The 20,741-nt window shown below is 42.0% G+C and overlaps 2 protein-coding genes across 3 annotated transcripts in view; one reads left to right on the top strand and one right to left on the bottom strand.

The window, feature by feature from the left end:
- The window catches only part of LOC114471483 (complexin-1-like), a 96,454-nt gene that overhangs the window by 63,402 nt on the left and 12,311 nt on the right, over positions 1 to 20,741 (top strand). The window lies entirely within an intron of this gene.
- Positions 7,800 to 11,619, bottom strand: LOC114471482 (macrophage mannose receptor 1-like). The gene is made up of 6 exons (XM_028460319.1): positions 11,561 to 11,619; positions 10,349 to 10,406; positions 9,865 to 10,272; positions 8,382 to 8,720; positions 8,216 to 8,310; positions 7,800 to 8,005 (listed from the first exon to the last, which is right to left on the bottom strand). Exons 2-6 carry the CDS (start codon positions 10,383 to 10,385, stop codon positions 7,889 to 7,891), a joined length of 996 nt encoding a protein of 331 aa, XP_028316120.1. The 5' UTR covers positions 10,386 to 10,406; positions 11,561 to 11,619; the 3' UTR covers positions 7,800 to 7,888.

Genomic DNA, 20,741 nt, shown 5'->3' with positions numbered 1-20,741 from the left:
GTTTCTTCATTTCCTTACAAATAACTCTGAGTCTCATAATGAACCAGTTTGTTGATTGCTTTCTTTCTTCTCGTAGGAAAACTTAGAAGTGGCTTTGCTTTGATTAACTGTGACAGGATTTGGTTGAACTGTGAAAAACAACTTTTTTCAAAGGTGTCGGTGACGGCTTTGATGGCTTCACAGCTTCCAACACATGAAAAATGCACTTTTTGTTCAACAGCTTCAAGTCCAGAGCAGGAAATGAGTTCATTTCTGCACCCAGTGATTAAAAAAATGTCTGAAAACTCACAGATTGAGTTTCACGCGACGGATTTATCTGCTTTCGACACACCTGCTTTTGACACACCGGTGCTAATTAACAGGTCGACTAGTTAATGGATGTTAGCAGCAGATGCTAAAGCTCACAGATGGACTACTTTTATCACAGCGGCGCCACAAAGCTGTGTTTGAGCGTCACATGATCAAAATTTGTGTCAACATCTCTCTCTCTCCAGAAAAGCAGGGATTGTCTGTGTGTGTGTGTGTGTTCCTCAAATATTTCTGTGTATCAGGATCAGACTGACTTGAGACTTTCAACATGGCTGCTGCTTGGTTCAAGGATGTGCAACGTCGGATTTGCTTGGACTGCAATGAAACCTCCCACGTTTCTATAGCAATACATACTTCCTACGAGCACTGCACTAGTAACTTAAGTTCTCGTTTAGCTCTAAAATATACATGAATCATTTCAATGATGTCATCAGCAAAGAAAGAAGTAACCGGGACGTCCTGAGCACTTTTTAAGGTTGTACGTTACAGTCATCAGTGGACAGTTCTATTCAGGCTTACCGTATCTCTGCAGCTGTTTGTAACGTTAACCTTGTTGTGTTTATACTCAGCTGATGTTTAACAGATTACATCAATTATTGTGTTGATGAAACTTCTAGACTAAGTTTCGACAAAATGTTTTTATAATCACAACACAAAGTATCTTTACACAGTGCAGAGTTGATCAAACCACTGCCCATAAATGTTCACACCACAGCCGTACTGTTGGTCCTTATAGAACATAGGTTGAGTTACATTCCAATTACTGTAACCAGTAAAACGATGTTTTACAGTTGCTGACCATCTCCAGGAGGTTGTGGCACCTATACTATAATGTCAGAAAGGTCTGTGTGTGTATGTGTGTGTGTGTGTGTGTGTGGAGCAAATATCTCCCCAACACAGTGCCTGTTCGACCTGAAACGGCTTCCAAATGCGCTGTTATAAAATCTGTTATTTTGGAGTAACTTGGTCATTTTAAAATGTTTAATTTCATTTTATTTCACTTCTGGACGGCACGGCAAGTGAAACCTATTGTTACCTTCGCCAGGTTATCTCCGAACCGTGGTAAGGAGGTCTGGTATTTCACTGAGTTTTACCCCAGCCGTGGCTCGTTATTACCGGTAACAACAGCGGTCCGTAATGCCGACTCTGCATACCGGGTGAGTGCAGGGAGGAAAAAGCAGGCAGGTATCTGAGGGTATGATGTGCTTTAATCCTCTCTTTTCTTGGGTAATAAACACGCTGCATCCAAAACTTACAGAGAGCGCACCTGTGAACATCTACTCCCGGACCGACCAGACAAAACACTACATTTCCCACACGTAAACAACCCGGTCAAGCCTTCACCTCCCACAATGCAACACTTCTCTTAAAGTGACAGGCCGTGCCTGTAACACTACCCCCACTCTGGATGATGATTAAACCTTTAACATCACTCCAGCATCATAGTCACAACAGGACATTCAGAACAACCCTTTGTTTACACTGCAAACCTGGTTCCTACTCTAACACATTAAATAAAACAAAAGCCAATGCACATTTCTCACTCTTAACACAGTGTAACAAAAATGTCTATTGCACAACAGATACACAGTTAGCAAAGAGGACATTATGGCAAAAGATACTATTCCTGATAGAGGGTGCATTATGGAAAATTGTCTGTCTCCTTACGAAATCTGTGAGTTAAACCTTACCCCATAGTCAGACATCAACATAATAACCAGCATCCATAAACCAAAAAAAAAAAATTCAACATTAGCAGTTATAACCATAGCCACAAAAATAGAGCTATATCACATTTCTATGTTAACATTATATTAAACCTTCGCATAAAGCAAGTCAACTTTTACAAAATACCAACCCTACTTTTGAGAACATAACAAATTATTATTATAATTTTTTTTTAATATTTTTTTTATTTTTTATTTTAATTTTAATTTATTTTTTTTACTTTTATTTTGATTTTTTTAATCAACCGCCCAATCACCAAACCAGTTTGGCGGTCTACGCTCCCTACGAGGTCTTGGAGCATATGAAGAGTTTGGAGGAGAACAACCGTGCGGTTCCGGGGTTAAATCTTGATTGACTTCCTCATCTAGCTGAGGCTGAGCAGAGCGGTCAAAAAGCAGGACGGCACCAGGTGAGCTGGCGTCTCTGGGGGTCTCCACCACTAGTTCCTCTTCCTCTGCAGACGTATCCCAGAGGTTCAGTGGTCCAATGTCCTCAGACTCGTTATCTGTTGAAGGAGTCAGCACCTCCACTGGTACCGGTACATCAGTGGTGTGGAAGACCCAGCTGTTGTCCAACGGAGTTCTGGAGTGAAAAGGCTTTAATTTGTCATGGTGAACAACTTTGGTCTTGGACCTTGGGCTCTTCTGGACGCGATAGATGAAGTCGTCTAATACACCCACAATGAAGTAGGGGCCTTCGTAGGCAGGCAGGAACTTCCGCACTTTATTCTTTACTTGTTTGGTGCCTTTGATTAAGTGCCACACCGCAGCACCTATTTGATATTGGACTTGACAGATGTTTTTGTCGTACTGTTTCTTGGCGCGCTCAGAGGATTTTCCCAGGGCTTCCCGTGCCAGATGATGGGCGAGCTCCAGCTGCTGTCTGAGCTGCATGACATATTCAGGGATGGTGTTGATGTCATTTTCACCAGGAGGAAGACCCACGACCAGGTCAACAGGCTCTGTGATTTCTCGCCCAAAGAGCATCATATTTGGGGTCAAGCCAGTGGAGCTGTGTTTGGTTGCACGATAGGCCATGAGTGAGTAGGGGATCATCAAATCCCAGTCCCAGTGGCACCACTCGGACATCGTGGCCAGAGCTTTTTGTAGAGTGGCATTGAAGCGCTCAACTTGTCCATCCGATTGTGGATGAAAGGGCGTGGTACGTGTTTTTTCAATTCCCAGGAGTTCACACATCCCCCTGAAGACAGCCGACTCAAAGTTGGAGCCCTGGTCGCTGTGCAAAGCCCGAGGTGCACACCCACTCCGAAACAATCTTTTCTGCCACCGTGGTTGCTAGCTCGTTGGAAACTGGGTAAGCCTCTACCCACTTACTGAAGTAGTCTTGGACCACCAGTATGAAACGATTGTGCCTTTCAGTCTCATTTAAAGGTCCCATCAGATCAACTGCAATTCGTTCCATGGGGGCGCCAACCTGAACGGTGCCCATGGCAGCGTGAGGGGTTTTTCTGGGGCGAGCTTTAGCTGCACAGCTAACACAAGTGCGGCACCACAATGTGACATCATCCCTCATGTTGTACCAATGGTATCGGGTTTTAAGGCGTGCTAGTGTCTTTTCTGCACCGAAGTGTCCACCTACTGCGCCTTCATGCAGCTGCTCCATCACCGAGTTGCGGAAAGTGCGGGGCAGCAGAATTTGAGGGTAGAACACCTTCCCCTCACTGCAGTAGAATTTTCTCAGCAAAATTCCATCTCTTAGGCACAGTCTTTTCCACTGCGCCCAGTAGGCTTTGGTGGCGGGGCTGAGAGCTGCGATGTCAGCCCAGGGTGGACGATTACAGCCTTCCTCCTTCCACACCCTTATTGGTGCTATATCTGGATCAGTCACTTGTGCAGTTTTGAGTTGTTCTTGGGTCCAGCCGTGAAACAAGTTATTACTAGAAGACTCACTCACCAGGCGGATGATGGGATGATCAGCTAAGACAGCAGTGCAGGTGTCGAGATCGAAGCCCTCTACCCCCACTATGGCAAACGCCCCTGAGGTCCTCTTCTCCCCTACACAGAGCTCCGGCTCAACTACCCCCACTGGAGGATGCCCTGTACATGTTAGAGTCTGAAGCACTACATCACCCAGGTCGCACTGCACCCCCTTATGTTGAATGTTTCTAAAGTCAGGTTCTGGGACCGTGCATGGACATGAGGCGCGGCAGGGTCTCCTAGAGAGAGCATCAGCATTCTGGTGGTCTTTCCCTGGCCGATGGATGACCTGGAAATCATACTCTGCAAGCTTCTCAAGCCAGCGAGCCAGCTGACCCTCAGGCTCCGTTAGTCTGGTCAACCAGCGAAGGCTGCTGTGGTCGGTTCGAACAGTGAAAGGCCTACCAAGTAGATATTGTCTGAAGTGTGTTGTGAACTCAACCACTGCAAGGAGCTCACGTCTTGTTGTGCAATAATTTTGCTCGGTAGCGGACAACCTCCGGCTCCCATAGGCTAGAACTCTCTCCTCTTCTCCTTGCACCTGGGAGAGGACTGCTCCGATTCCCCAGTCACTAGCATCTGTGTCGAGAAAGAACTCGCCATCGTCGAGGGGATAGCCTAGGACTGGAGCCAAAGTTAGCATTTTTTTTAGTCTGTCGAACGCCTCCTGACACTCAGGGGTCCAATGGAACCGTGCATATTTTTGGGTCAATTGGTGGAGGGGTCGGGCTATGGTTGCAAAGTTTTCAACAAAACGGCGGTAATATGAAGCCAAACCAACAAACTGTCGCACTTACGAAACATTTTGTGGTGCAGGCCACTCCTCCACTTGTTGAATCTTTTGGGGGTCAGTAGCAACGCCCCCAGCGGACACGATGTGCCCCAGGTAGGCCACCTTCTCCCGAAACAAACAGCACTTAGATGGTTTCAGCTTGAGGTTGGCTAAACGCAGTCGAATTAACACCTGTTCCAGCCGCTCCAGCATCTGTGCACTGTCCCGCCCCAGAATGATGATGTCGTCGAGATACACCAGACACGTCTCCCACTGCAGCCCCATTAAAACACGATCCATTAGCCTTTGGAACGTGGCTGGTGCATTGCACAGTCCAAAGGGCATCACGCTCCACTCGAACAGTCCTTTACGTGTGCAAAAGGCTGCAGCTTTCCGGGCCCTGGGGGTCATTTCCACCTGCCAATAGCCGGATGTCAAATCTAGGGTGCTGAAATACTTGGCAGTGGAAAGTGTGTCGAGGGTGTCCTGAATGCGGGGAAGCGGATAAGCATCCTTAATAGTGCGTTCGTTTAAAAGCCTGTAATCAACACACAGTCTTGGGCTTTGGTCTTTTTTTCTTACCATGACAATCGGGGCAGCCCAGCTGCTGTTGCTTGGTTGAGCCACGCCGGTATCCAGGCTTTGCTGCACCTGCTGGTCTGCCACAACCTGCTTTTCCCTATTCATCCTGCGTGGTGCCTGCTTTACTGGCGGCCCTGGGATGGTGATAATGTCATGCTGCACGATGTTAGTGCGGCCAAGATCTGTGGGACCCGCAGAAAAGACATCACTGTAGGAACACAAAAGGTGAGCCAGGCTACGGGAGGCATCCCCCGACAGACCAGCACAGCTTTCTGCATACAGCACCTGCAAGTGATTTGGTACATTGGTGGAATGGGTATGAGTGAATTCATGCGCACCTGGGGTCTTTGATGACTGCGGCTCCGCCTCTGCCAGCACCTGTGCTTGCTGAAGAACCCCAGCCACAGCTCCTCTCTTTAAGGTGACGGGTATGGCGCCAGGATTAAACACTCTGATGGGGATGCTGGCAGCCTGCCGGGCTTGTAATACTGCTCGAGCCACAAGAACCTGGTGCCTTTCAATAAAACCTTTTACGGGGCTGAGCATCAGAGTTCCACCCACAGTGCTGTGGAGACGAGAAATGCCGGGCACCACGTACTCACAACCCGCCTCTAACACTGTGGCGCGTGCCACGAGATGTGTCTCAGAAGGTTGGCTGGAATAAAAATCAGGCACCTTTTCACCAAAAAGAGTTATTTCTTTACGCCCATAGTCCAAACGGGCCTGCGCCTGCAGCAGGAATGGATGTCCCAGGATAACCTCGGTGCTTTGGGTGGTGTCCGCCATGATGAAGTTAACTTGGGTGATGCTGTTTCCAATGTGCACTGGTAAAATTACTTCACCCAAAACAACTAAGCCTTCAGGGCCAATGCCTTGCAGAATCTGTGCAACCGATGGCTGCACTGGTGGTCTGAACTGAGTAGGGAGGGAGTTGAAATGATGCAAAGGCAGGACATTCCTCCGTGCACCAGAGTCGAGCAGAGCACAGATTTCTAGTCCATGAATCATTATTTGTACACACATCTCATCTACTGGGCTCTTAGTACAGATAACTATTGTGCTTGGGTCGGGGGTGGAAGTGAAAGTGGCATTCCCAGGGCTCCTTGTGGATCGATAAGGGGAGGGGCAGTTTCTCTTTAAATGTCCTACACCGGAGCAGTTGTGACAGATGACTTCATTAAGGTTTGTCTTTTTAAACTTGTTTTGGTAAGGTCGTTGCTGCTTATTGAATCTGGTGGCCCCTGGTAGTTGCTCAAACACTGGAATGTTAGCAGCTTCGCGTACTGTAGCAGTTCTGGTTGCCTGTGCTGCAAAGCCACGCCCACCTGGCCGCATGAGCTGTGTGACTGCCCTAGCAGCCCTCCTGGTGGTCTCGTAGCGGTGTGCAATTTCATAGGCTTTAGCTAGGGTGTAGGGGCGCTCCTCTAGCAACTTTTGAACCACCTCGGCGTCGGCCAAGGCGTTGGTGAAGACCTCCACGCATATACAGATGTGTATTGGGAGAGTGAGTTAACCAACCTTCCAGAAAGAGGAAGACAAAAGACATGGAAAGTATACAACTTAAGACATTATATTTGAATAAGATCAAATATATGAGTAAGAATATGAGAAAATATATGAGTAAATATAATTAATCAATTTTACCATCACAAAGCAAAAAGTTCATTGGATTAAAAGTCATGGAGAGGACTATTTGATCCAGAAACATCTCTGGTTAGCAGCTCATTTAAAACATGTACATTTATTTGACTGTGCCTCTTAAAACAATCAGAATCATTTGAATTCAAACAATGTCCAACCCTCCTTCTGACTCCTGATCACAGAAACACGTATGGTCACGTGTTGGCATTTGAGAGCCAAAACTCATGGATGTCAGCTGTTCTCTGTGAACTGGATGCTCTTTGTCATAATTCTTTAGCTTACTGGAGATTTAAATATACAAATGTGTCACGGCGATGTCATGTAAAACAGAAAGCTCAGTCTGAAAGGGTGTGATCATCTTTAAAAAAGAAAGGACAACAGGTCTAAACCAGCCACGTTTATTACAACTCTAAATCTAACAAATTAACAAACCTAAGAAACACAAACACGAGGAGTAACAAACAAGCAGCCAACACTCAGTGTTCATCACTCCTTAAATAGTGAGAGTAATCAGGAAGATGGGCTTCACCTGTGGGAGAACAGAGGGAAAGAAGAGATCTACACATGCACTTCAGGGCATTCCATACACAAGAAGGGACCATAGCCCACACACAGACACAGTAAACCAGGAGAAACACAAACAGTTACAACAAAATAAATCAGGAGCTCAAATGAAACATGAACAGATTCCTCAGAATAGAACACAAAACCTATGAGGTCACAGAATGTAGAGCTTGAAATCTGTACGCTAACAGATCCAAATGGTTCCTAAGCTAGCAGCAGAACAGCAGCTAACGATGCAATTAATCACAAGTTCATTACAGAAAAAACTTACATTTTTGTCAAGCTCTTGAATAAACAATCAATTCAATAATGTCATCAGCAAAAAAAGAAGTAACAGGGACGTCCTGAGCTCTTTTTATGGTTTTACGTTGCAGTCATCAGTGGACAGGTCTCGATTATCTTCCTTTTCAGGTTTTTTCTTCCATCTCAGTTTCCCTTCTGGATGACCGTATCTCTGCAGCTGTGCAGTGAGCTGAAAATCAACAAAAAGGGCGTAAAACACAGACGATAATAGAAAAGAAATGTTTTCTCAGCAAACAGCAAATCATTCGAGCCTTTGACTCGTGTTTGGAGGAGACATGTGGGATGTAGGGACTCAGTTTACTCATTTTTACATCTTTTCTACATAGGCTCATGGAATGTTCTGGTGTATCTTGAGGAAAAAGCGATGTTAAACATGAACCTGTTGGAGAATGGAGTTGCTGACGGCTGGATCAGAAAGGTCGGCATCACTCTGTATCTTCATCCTCACCGTCTGCATCTTGACTTCAGGAACATCTGATGACAAACCCAAAGTGTCGTCACTGTCCGAGCAAGCACACAAGTGTTTGAGATGTATTTCATTTTACCTTCATAGCAGATAAAGACAAACTCTGCACTACATGCAGCGTTATGCCAGAGATGTTCCTCCGTCTCAAAGCCACAGTAACCATCACTAACGGCCTCATCTGGTTGATTAGTGTTCCAGTTTCTGAACGAGCTGCTTCTTCCGTCAGACCAGCTCCATGGTTGTCGGTACAAACCAAACCACGCAAAATCTGTTACGTTTAAAATAACCTCTGATAGTTCCTCAGCGTTCTCCACCACTGCCAGGTCTTTGTGGTTGGCTCTGCAGTAAGACTGGGCATCTTTCCATGAGACATCAGTCTCACTAACAGTGTAGATCTTCTTGCCTAGGGTGCTGGAGTCTACAGCAGAGAAAGTAAAGATGCTGTGAAGATAACGATAGAAATAGGAAATCTTTAACCACATTATTCTTTTTTTATATATAACAAATCGAAAAGAAAGAATAGAGTGGCTCCCTTCAAACAACCCTAAGAATCTAATTGGCCACCCCTACCACAAGCACAGACCCAATACATTATTGAAGTTGATTATAGATTGATAGATAGATACTTTATTAATCCCAATTATCAACACAGCAGCGCAGTCACTGTGGGACATGATTGGTCTGTTGGTGGCTCACCTCACCCACTCCGAAACCGAGGTGTTTCTCACACCTTTTCTGTTTTTGTGTTTTTCTTTGTAGCGTTAACATTTTAGATCATTGGTGCCCAAACAACAAGTCAATTTTGGCCATTTTCAATTGACCCATGGACAGTACCTAAAAATATAACATTCATGGCCCCAAATACCCATCCATTTAATTTCCAGTCAGCTTGCTCCTGTACAGGGTCGAGGGGGTCTGTTGCTGCCTAACCCCGCTGTCGTCGGGACCTAGGCGGGGGTACACCCTGGACATGGTGCCAGTTCATTACAGGGCTAAGAAACACAAACAGACAACCACTCACAGTCTGATTCACTCCTACGAGTAAATTGGACACTAAACCACTTTACAGTAATGTTTTTGGATGTGGAAGGAAACCAACACAAGTACGAGGAGAACATGCAATCTCCACACTGAAAGAACCCAACTGTCCCTTGAACCCAGGATCTTCTTCTGTCAGGCAGTTGTTTCTCACACCTTTTCTGTTTTTGTGACTTTAAACCACTACACCACTGTGCGGCACCCTGGCCCTAAACACAAAATGTGCGTTGGGACGACGTTTCCTGGTTCTAACATCAAGCCAACCACAATCTGATTCTCTCGCTGCTGAACGCTAAGTAAAACAGACAATCTATGCTATGCTATACCGCTAACCATACCGCTTTATTCACATTTCTCTCAATCTGATGCCCATTGCATTTTCATAATTGTCCCTTTCTGAAAAAAGTTTGGACACCCCTTGTTTAGGTGATATATAACTGATCAGTTCACTTATTGTATTGATGTTGCTTCTTTAAGAAATGTTTCAGACTAATTACCAGGAAGTTTATAAAAAAAGTTTTTACCATCAAAACAAATGAACTTTCTTTTTAAACCACAGGATGCATCATACATCTTCCCACGATTGTTCACAGTGCTGCAGTACAGTTTGTCTTTAAATTTTTTAGGTTGACCATTTGCCCAGCTACTGTAACCAGTCGAGCTCGGTTTTCCAGTTGTTGACCATCTCCAGGAGTTTTTGGCATTGCCCAAATTTTCCTTCCAGGATTTGGGATCATCCCTCAAACCAATCCACACTTGTGCTGTGGCCAAGATGGGTCTCTTTAACTTCTGGATGTCCTCCATGCTTTCAAAGGTTGCCAAGTCCTTGTATTTGTCTCTGCAGTATCTCTGGGCATTGGCCCAGCTCATCTTCATGTTCACATAGTGATATACAGGATCGAAGACGGTAGAACTAAAGGTAAAGCTTAACCCTGAAAGCAGCACATGAAGAAATCAGTCAAATTTAGCTCCAAAGGGACAGGATTTCTAAAGAAAGTGGACTCTTACCAAGATGAATGAGCACCACGATCACTCTGTAGTCCATGTTGGATTCCTCACTCTCACTCTGGGAAACAAAGGATGGTAATTCATACTGATGTGAGTTACATACAAGATGTTGCACTGGAATAAAGGTGGGCTTGTAATAACTGGACTTTTATGATAAAGTACATCTACATCAGGAGGAGATGTGGTAGTGACCTGTTTTTTACCTTCTCTGGAAGTCAAAACTGGCAGGAGGACTCAGTCCATAATTACAAGGTTTTCTGTCTTAAATGTTGCACCAGATTCTACGTTGCATTTCAAAACAGTAATAGTTTATCTTTCCAATATTTTTATTTAATCTCTAAAACATGACATTCAGCAAACAATTCGTTCATTATATTCTTTTCTTTTTTTGAACTGAATACAAAGGGAAAGCAAAAAAAAAACAAGACAATGTACTACAGAAACCCCCCAAACCCCACACCCCTCAGAAGTGCTACTCGTTTGTATCCACCAAGCACGTTGTGTTCCAAATTTAACTAATGACTAATTTCAACCATTTGAATATGGGATTAAGAGGTGCCAAACCTTCTCAAACTCTTTGAGCTTGTCTTTAAGAACAAATCTTATTCTTTCTAAATGCAGCGTGCTTGTCTGCTCAGTTAGCCACAGTTTTACTGTCAGCACTTCCTTCTTCTTCCAGTGCAGCAGCATTAGCTTTTAAGCTGTAAGGAGCCCATAAGATAATAGATGTCTATGAGCCATGCTCGCCCTCCTTTGTTTTCTTTGATATTCTCAGGATAATTAATATTTGATCAGGGTCTATGTCCTCCTCTATTATATTTGAAAGTAATCCAAATGTTCCTCTCCAGAAGTTCTGCAGATTTGCACACAAACCATAAGATGGGTTTCTTCCATGGAACCACATCCATCACACTGAGGTGAGATTTCAGGTTAAAATCTATTTTATTGCCAAAACCAAAAATGATGCCTAAATCACCTTCTACGGACACTCTAAACCAAACCTGGCAACACAACAACTACATCGTTTGTCCTTTTTCTCCATGTTAAGTTTCTCACATCAATAAAAAAAAGTACGATTAAATATAGAGAAGAAAGTATCGTACAGATATTTGTGTAAAAATGTAAAAAATTGTCTACCAGTTAGTGTCTGCAGCTGTTTTCCTCTTATGTTGAAATGCCAGTTTAATAATAAAGTTTAAAGCATGAACTTACAGTAGCTGATAATAGTGTGAGGGTAGATGTTCCAGATGCTCAGTGTGAGAATGTCAGCTGTTCTCTGTGAGCTAGAAGCTCTCTGTAATGGTTCTTTAGCTGACTGGAGATTTAAATATTAAATATACCACTGTTTCCCAGTGATCCCATGTAAAACAGCAAATTCAGTGCGAAAAGGTGTGGTGATCTAAACCAGCCACCTTTATTACAACTTTATATCAGGGATGGGAATTGATAAGAATTTAACGATTCTGATTCTATTATCGATACTGCTTATTTACAGTGCTCCTTTTGAACTTGAACAACTTGATCCAAAAGTATTTCAGACATAAAACACATAATTATTCTGTAAAAAAGAACATATTAACAAAAATACAGCTGTACTTATTGTTATGTATTTAAACGGTAAAGCTTTAGTTTAGCCTTTGTTTACATTTCTATAAATGGACCTTCAGAGATGCCGTCCCTGTTGTTACATGTGATGTCAGCCGTGTGTGTGTGTGTGTGTGTGTGTGTGTGTGTGTGTGTGTGTGTGTGTGTGTGTGTGTGTGTGTGTGTGTGTGTGTGTGTGTGTGTGTGTGTGTGTGTGTGTGTGTGTGTGTGTGTGTGTGTGTGTGTGTGTGTGTGTGTGAACGTGCAAACTAAAGACAATGATCAGTACCAGTCCGTCTCCCGTGTCTGATTACTTGTTATGAGGACATAAACTGGCGACGAGGTGTGTTTTCTTGCGGAAATTTGTTGTTTTCAGAAGAAAAATCCGTGCAAGAAGCAACTTTTGCAGCAAACAACTATATGGTGGGAGGAGCTTCACTTGGTGCTAGCATACACACAATATACAGGACCTGGAGGAGTTTATTGTTACGTTATTGCAACGTAAGAGGAACCGATAAGCGGAATTGAAATACAAGCAAACAAATGATTCCTAGTAATTGGAATACTGGAAACCGATTCTCAGAAAACATTAATACCATCACTGATCAGGTTGATCAATGAATGTTTAGAAAATACATAAACTCAGTATATTCTAGTCGTTATACCTGAAAAAGATTTAGTCGACTAAATGTTTTGTCATTTAGATGACTGGATCTACAATATTTTATAGACAATCCTGATGACCAAATTTTAACTAAAACTAATTTTAGTCAAAAGACTTAAACGAAATAAAAATGTAACACTTTATTCATTGTGGTTTGTCGTTCTTTGTCTTTGCTTGCAAGCCTTTATTTGACAGCTGAGGATAGGGCCGTGAAATATTGGGGGCTTGTCCAGGATGAATTTAATTTTAGTAAATAAGTAAAATTAAACAAAAATGTAACACTTAATTTGTTGTTTTTTGTAACTATTACTCATTTGTACTATTCAACTTAAGATTTTGGATGAGGAAAATAAGATGTTATCCACTTCATAACCTGGTCCAGATCCTGTTATGTGTTCAGCCTTGATCAAACCACCACCCTTAAATGTTCACACCACTGCAGTACTGTTGATCCTCATAGAACATAGGTTGAGTTCAGTGACGTGCAGGCAAGGTAGGCAAAGTAGGCAGTGGCTACCCAAGGGTGAATTGATATTTTGATTATTCGTTTTAATTATAATATAATTATAAATAATTTTTCCATTTCCAATAGCCTTCAGTACCTATAAGTTTGAAAGTGTCTGAATTTTGTGCTTTTCATAGACCAAACGACTAAAAAGCGGTATTTCCTGGTACGACAGAGACGCTGCACAGTCTCACTCTGCTGTAAGGTTTAGGAGGAGCCAGGAGGAGGCCACGCCCTCTCCCAAAGGCACATTGTTGCTCTGCCTCTGTTTCCATAGCGTGTTTTTATGTATTTGTGCAGTCAGTTCCCCAAGATGAAAAACATTTACGTCCAAAAGCAGCTCTCTACACTGCCTTTGGACGTAACCGTGCTATGCTAAATGCTATATGTACGTTTACAGTGCATTAGTGAATTGATAAAGTGTGGCTGCTGCTACGTTCTCTAGCTAGTGGGCGGGATAACACTACAGTCAGGATGACAGCGCTAGAGATGATAAAGAAACTTTCTTTTGAGGAAAAACAACAGCTTTTAAAAGATGGAGACCAACACCTGAGTAACCAGACCTTCAGCAAAGCTAAGGTCAGAAAATGTTTTATACTTTCTACAGTGAATGGTACAAAAGGAAGGATTGGCTTTGTGGATGCTCCTCACTGAGGCTGTTCTGAGTTGTTTTTGTTGTCATTTTCTCCATGTATCTGTGTTTTCAACACAAACAACAGATGTGCTGCCGTGTCATGAGATATATCTTGTTGGGAGAGTATGGAGGCTATATTAAATAATTGTTTATGTTTCTTTAATGGTGTTTTACGATGTTGATTTTGTTAGATTAACACTTGTCAGAAGAAACATATGGAATTGTCATTGGTGTTGACATTGGTGGTCTCGATTTTTTAACGCCCTTCCTACCCAACACGAGTGCTCACGGCATGTCACTGGTTGAGTTACATTCCAATTACTGTAACCAGTAAAACTGTTTTACAGTTGCTGACCATTTCCAGGAGGTTGTGGCATTCTTAGTAAAGTTCATAAAAAGCAAAAGTTCATTGGATTAAAAGTCATGGAGAGGTTCAGACTATTTGATCCAGAAACATCTCTGGTTAGCAGCTCATTTAAAACATGTACATTTATTTGACTGTGCCTCTTAAAACAATCAGAATCATTTGAATTCAAACAATGTCCAACCCTCCTTCTGACTCCTGATCACAGAAACATGTATGGTCACGTGTTGGCATTTGAGAGCCAAAACTCATGGATGTCAGCTGTTCTCTGTGAACTGGATGCTCTTTGTCATAATTCTTTAGCTTACTGGAGATTTAAATATACAAATGTGTCACAGCGATGTCATGTAAAACAGAAAGCTCAGTCTGAAAGGGTGTGATCATCTTTAAAAAAGAAAGGACAACAGGTCTAAACCAGCCACGTTTATCACAACTCTAAATCTAACAAATTAACAAACCTAAGAAACACAAACACGAGGAGTAACAAACAAGCAGCCAACACTCAGTGTTCATCACTCCTTAAATAGTGAGAGTAATCAGGAAGATGGGCTTCACCTGTGGGAGAACAGAGGGAAAGAAGAGATCTACACATGCACTTCAGGGCATTCCATACACAAGAAGGGACCATAGCCCACACACAGACACAGTAAACCAGGAGAAACACAAACAGTTACAACAAAATAAATCAGGAGCTCAAATGAAACATAAACAGATTCCTCAGAATAGAACACAAAACCTATGAGGTCACAGAATGTAGAGCTTGAAATCTGAACGCTAACAGATCCAAATGGTTCCTAAGCTAGCAGCAGAACAGCAGCTAACGATGCAATTAATCACAAGTTCTTTACAGAAAAAACTTACATTTTTGTCAAGCTCTTGAATAAACAATCAATTCAATAATGTCATCAGCAAAAAAAGAAGTAACAGGGACGTCCTGAGCTCTTTTTATGGTTTTACGTTGCAGTCATCAGTGGACAGGTCTCGATTATCTTTCTTTTCAGGTTTTTTCTTCCATCTCAGTTTCCCTTCTGGATGACCGTATCTCTGCAGCTGTGCAGTGAGCTGAAAATCAACAAAAAGGGCATAAAACACAGACGATAATAGAAAAGAAATGTTTTCTCAGCAAACAGCAAATCATTTGAGCCTTTGACTCGTGTTTGGAGGAGACATGTGGGATGTAGGGACTCAGTTTACTCATTTTTACATCTTTTCTACATAGGCTCATGGAATGTTCTGGTGTATCTTGATGAAAAAGCGATGTTAAACATGAACCTGTTGGAGAATGGAGTTGCTGACGGCTGGATCAGAAAGGTCGGCATCACTCTGTATCTTCATCCTCACCGTCTGCATCTTGACTTCAGGAACATCTGATGACAAACCCAAAGTGTCGTCACTGTCCGAGCAAGCACACAAGTGTTTGAGATGTATTTCATTTTACCTTCATAGCAGATAAAGACAAACTCTGCACTACATGCAGCGTTATGCCAGAGATGTTCCTCCGTCTCAAAGCCACAGTAACCATCACTAACGGCCTCATCTGGTTGATTAGTGTTCCAGTTTCTGAACGAGCTGCTTCTTCCGTCAGACCAGCTCCATGGTTGTCGGTACAAACCAAACCACGCAAAAGTTTTTACGTTTAAAATAACCTCTGATAGTTCCTCAGCGTTCTCCACCACTGCCAGGTCTTTGTGGTTGGCTCTGCAGTAAGACTGGGCATCTTTCCATGAGACATCAGTCTCATTAACAGTGTAGATCTTCTTGCCTAGGGTGCTGGAGTCTACAGCAGAGAAAGTAAAGATGCTGTGAAGATAACGATAGAAATAGGAAATCTTTAACCACATTATTCTTTTTTTATATATAACAAATCGAAAAGAAAGAATAGAGTGGCTCCCTTCAAACAACCCTAAGAATCTAATTGGTCACCCCTACCACAAGCACAGACCCAATACATTATTGAAGTTGATTATAGATTGATAGATAGATACTTTATTAATCCCAATTATCAACACAGCAGCGCAGTCACTGTGGGACGTGATTGGTCTGTTGGTGGCTCACCTCACCCACTCCGAAACCGAGGTGTTTCTCACACCTTTTCTGTTTTTGTGTTTTTCTTTGTAGCGTTAACATTTTAGATCATTGGTGCCCAAATAACGAGTCAATTTTGGCCATTTTCAATTGACCCATGGACAGTACCTAAAAATATAACATTCATGGCCCCAAATACCCATCCATTTAATTTCCAGTCAGCTTGCTCCTGTACAGGGTCGAGGGGGTCTGTTGCTGCCTAACCTCGCTGTCGTCGGGACCTAGGCGGGGGTACACCCTGGACATGGTGCCAGTTCATTACAGGGCTAAGAAACACAAACAGACAACCACTCACAGTCTGATTCACTCCTACGAGTAAATTGGACACTAAACCACTTTACAGTAATGTTTTTGGATGTGGAAGGAAACCAACACTAGTACGAGGAGAACATGCAATCTCCACACTGAAAGAACCCAACTGTCCCTTGAACCCAGGATCTTCTTCTGTCAGGCAGTTGTTTCTCACACCTTTTCTGTTTTTGTGACTTTAAACCACTACACCACTGTGCGGCACCCTGGCCCTAAACACAAAATGTGCGTTGGGACGACGTTTCCTGGTTCTAACATCAAGCCAACCACAATCTGATTCTCTCGCTGCTGAACGCTAAGTAAAACAGACAATCTATGCTATGCTATACCGCTCACCATACCGCTTTATTCACATTTCTCTCAATCTGATGCCCATTGCATTTTCATAATTGTCCCTTTCTGAAAAAAGTTTGGACACCCCTTGTTTAGGTGATATATAACTGATCAGTTCACTTATTGTATTGATGTTGCTTCTTTAAGAAATGTTTCAGACTAATTACCAGGAAGTTTATAAAAAAGTTTTTACCATCAAAACAAATGAACTTTCTTTTAAAACCACAGAATGCATCATACATCTTCCCATGATTGTTCACAGTGCTGCAGTACAGTTTGTCTTTAAAGTGTTTAGGTTGACCATTTGCCCAGCTACTGTAACCAGTCGAGCTCGGTTTTCCAGTTGTTGACCATCTCCAGGAGTTTTTGGCATTGCCCAAATTTTCCTTCCAGGATTTGGGATCATCCCTCAAACCAATCCACACTTGTGCTGTGGCCAAGATGGGTCTCTTTAACTTCTGGATGTCCTCCATGCTTTCAAAGGTTGCCAAGTCCTTGTATTTGTCTCTGCAGTAACTCTGGGCATTGGCCCAGCTCATCTTCATGTTCACATAGTGATATACAGGATCGAAGACGGTAGAACTAAAGGTAAAGCTTAACCCTGAAAGCAGCACATGAAGAAATCAGTCAAATTTAGCTCCAAAGGGACAGGATTTCTAAAGAAAGTGGACTCTTACCAAGATGAATGAGCACCACGATCACTCTGTAGTCCATGTGGGATTCCTCACTCTCACTCTGGGAAACAAAGGATGGTAATTCATACTGATGTGAGTTACATACAAGATGTTGCACTGGAATAAAGGTGGGCTTGTAATAACTGGACTTTTATGATAAAGTACATCTACATCAGGAGGAGATGTGGTAGTGACCTGTTTTTTACCTTCTCTGGAAGTCAAAACTGGCAGGACGACTCAGTCCATAATTACAAGGTTTTCTGTCTTAAATGTTGCACCAGATCCTACGTTGCATTTCAAAACAGTAATAGTTTATCTTTCCAATATTTTTATTTAATCTCTAAAACATGACATTCAGCAAACAATTCGTTCATTATATTCTTTTCTTTTTTTGAACTGAATACAAAGGGAAAGCAAAAAAAAACAAGACAATGTACTACAGAAACCCCCCAAACCCCACACCCCTCAGAAGTGCTACTCGTTTGTATCCACCAAGCACGTTGTGTTCCAAATTTAACTAATGACTAATTTCAACCATTTGAATATGGGATTAAGAGGTGCCAAACCTTCTCAAACTCTTTGAGCTTGTCTTTAAGAACAAATCTTATTCTTTCTAAATGCAGCGTGCTTGTCTGCTCAGTTAGCCACAGTTTTACTGTCAGCACTTCCTTCTTCTTCCAGTGCAGCAGCATTAGCTTTTAAGCTGTAAGGAGCCCATAAGATAATAGATGTCTATGAGCCATGCTCGCCCTCCTTTGTTTATTTGATATTCTCAGGATAATTAATATTTGATCAGGGTCTATGTCCTCCTCTATTATATTTGAAAGTAATCCAAATGTTGCTCTCCAGAAGTTCTGCAGATTTGCACACAAACCATAAGATGGGTTTCTTCCATGGAACCACATCCATCACACTGAGGTGAGATTTCAGGTTAAAATCTATTTTATTGCCAAAACCAAAAATGATGCCTAAATCACCTTCTACGGACACTCTAAACCAAACCTGGCAACACAACAACTACATCGTTTGTCCTTTTTCTCCATGTTAAGTTTCTCACATCAATAAAAAAAAGTATGATTAAATATAGAGAAGAAAGTATCGTACAGATATTTGTGTAAAAATGTAAAAAATTGTCTACCAATTAGTGTCTGCAGCTGTTTTCCTCTTATGTTGAAATGTCAGTTTAATAATAAAGTTTAAAGCATGAACTTACAGTAGCTGATAATAGTGTGAGGGTAGATGTTCCAGATGCTCAGTGTGTTGTCTGTGAGCTAGAAGCTCTCTGTAATGGTTCTTTAGCTGACTGGAGATTTAAATATTAAATATACCACTGTTTCCCAGTGATCCCATGTAAAACAGCAAATTCAGTGCGAAAAGGTGTGGTGATCTTTACAAAACGGACAACAGGTCGACTCTAAACCAGCCACCTTTATTACAACTTTATATCAGGGATGGGAATTGATACGAATTTAACGATTCTGATTCCATTATCGATACTGCTTATTTACAGTGCTCCTTTTGAACTTGAACAACTTGATCCAAAAGTATTTCAGACATAAAACACATAATTATTCTGTAAAAAAGAACATATTAACAAAAATACAGCTGTACTTATTGTTATGTATTTAAACGGTAAAGCTTTAGTTTAGCCTTTGGTTACATTTCTATAAATGGACCTTCAGAGACGCCGTCCCTGTTGTTACATGTGATGTCAGCCGTGTGTGCGTGTGTGTGAACGTGCAAACTAAAGACAATGATCAGTACCAGTCCGTCTCCCGTGTCTGATTACTTGTTATGAGGACATAAACTGGCGACGAGGTGTGTTTTCTTGCGGAAGTTTGTTGTTTTCAGAAGAAAAATCCGTGCAAGAAGCAACTTTTGCAGCAAACAACTATATGGTGGGAGGAGCTTCACTTGGTGCTAGCATACACACAATATACAGGACCTGGAGGAGTTTATTGTTATGTTATTGCAACGTAAGAGGAACCGATAAGCGGAATTGAAATACAAGCAAACAAATGATTCCTAGGAATTGGAATACTGGAAACCGATTCTCAGAAAACATTAATACCATCACTGATCAGGTTGATCAATGAATCTTTAGAAAATACATAAACTCAGTATATTTTAGTCGTTATAGCTGAAAAAGATTTAGTCGACTAAATGTTTTGTCATTTAGATGACTGAATCCATTCTTAGTAAATTTCATAAAAAGTAAAAAGTTAATTTAATTAAAAGTCATGGAGAGGTTCAGACTATTTGATCCAGAAACATCTCTGGTTAGCAGCTCATTTAAAACATATACATTTATTTGACTGTGCCTCTTAAAACAATCAGAATCATTTGAATTCAAACAATGTCCAACCCTCCTTCTGACCCCTGATCACAGAAACACGTATGGTCACGTGTTGGCATTTGAGAGCCAAAACTCATGGATGTCAGCTGTTCTCTGTGAACTGGATGCTCTTTGTCATAATTCTTTAGCTTACTGGAGATTTAAATATACAAATGTGTCACGGCGATGTCATGTAAAACAGAAAGCTCAGTCTGAAAGGGTGTGATCATCTTTAAAAAAAAAAAAAGACAACAGGTCTAAACCAGCCACGTTTATTACTACTCTAAATCTAACAAAGTACATCATTCAATGATTAAATTATATTTCTAAAAAGCACAAATAAACCTAAGAAACACAAACACGAGGAGTAACAAACTAGCAGCCAACACTCAGTGTTCATCACTCCTTAAATAGTGAGAGTAATCAGGAAGATGGGCTTCACCTGTGGGAGAACAGAGGGAAAGAAGAGATCTCTGTGCATCAGGATCAGACTGACTTGAGATTTTCAACATGGCTGCTGCTTGGTTCAAGGATGTGCAACGTCGGATTTGCTTGGACTGCAATGATACCGTTAGTAAATTATTTCTTAAATGCAGCTTAGCAGAAAAGCTCAACCTGTGACAGGTAGTCATGGTAACTCAGGATAAGTTGAAAGCTGCGTAGAATCTACAGGAGTGACGTAGCGACTTCTAGCGCATTTTGGGACAGCCAATAGTTACTTTCCTTATTAACACTAGAAGTCCCACAGAGGTGTCAAATGAACTTTTTACCTATAAAACCCAAAGAGGTGTCATTTGACCCAAAGAGAACACAAAAATTATTTATTTTTAATGACAGTGTGGTGTGAGAAATGTGCAAAAGAACAACTGTGATTTGTTTTCAATGGTTTTTATTTGTGTAAAAAAA

Source organism: Gouania willdenowi, chromosome 10 (assembly GCF_900634775.1).
Source record: "Gouania willdenowi chromosome 10, fGouWil2.1, whole genome shotgun sequence".
NCBI lineage: Eukaryota > Metazoa > Chordata > Actinopteri > Blenniiformes > Gobiesocidae > Gouania > Gouania willdenowi.
This window is presented reverse-complemented; position numbering and strand designations above follow the sequence as displayed.

Excerpts from the sequence above, each read along its gene's own strand:
- LOC114471482 (XM_028460319.1), bottom strand. The coding sequence starts at position 10,385 with ATGGACTACAGAGTGATCGTGGTGCTCATTCATCTTG. Across the intron at positions 10,273-10,348 it reads CGTGGTGCTCATTCATCTTG|GGTTAAGCTTTACCTTTAGT; the intron begins GTAAGAGTCCAC and ends TGCTGCTTTCAG. Across the intron at positions 8,721-9,864 it reads AAAGTTCATTTGTTTTGATG|ACTCCAGCACCCTAGGCAAG; the intron begins GTAAAAACTTTT and ends TCTCTGCTGTAG.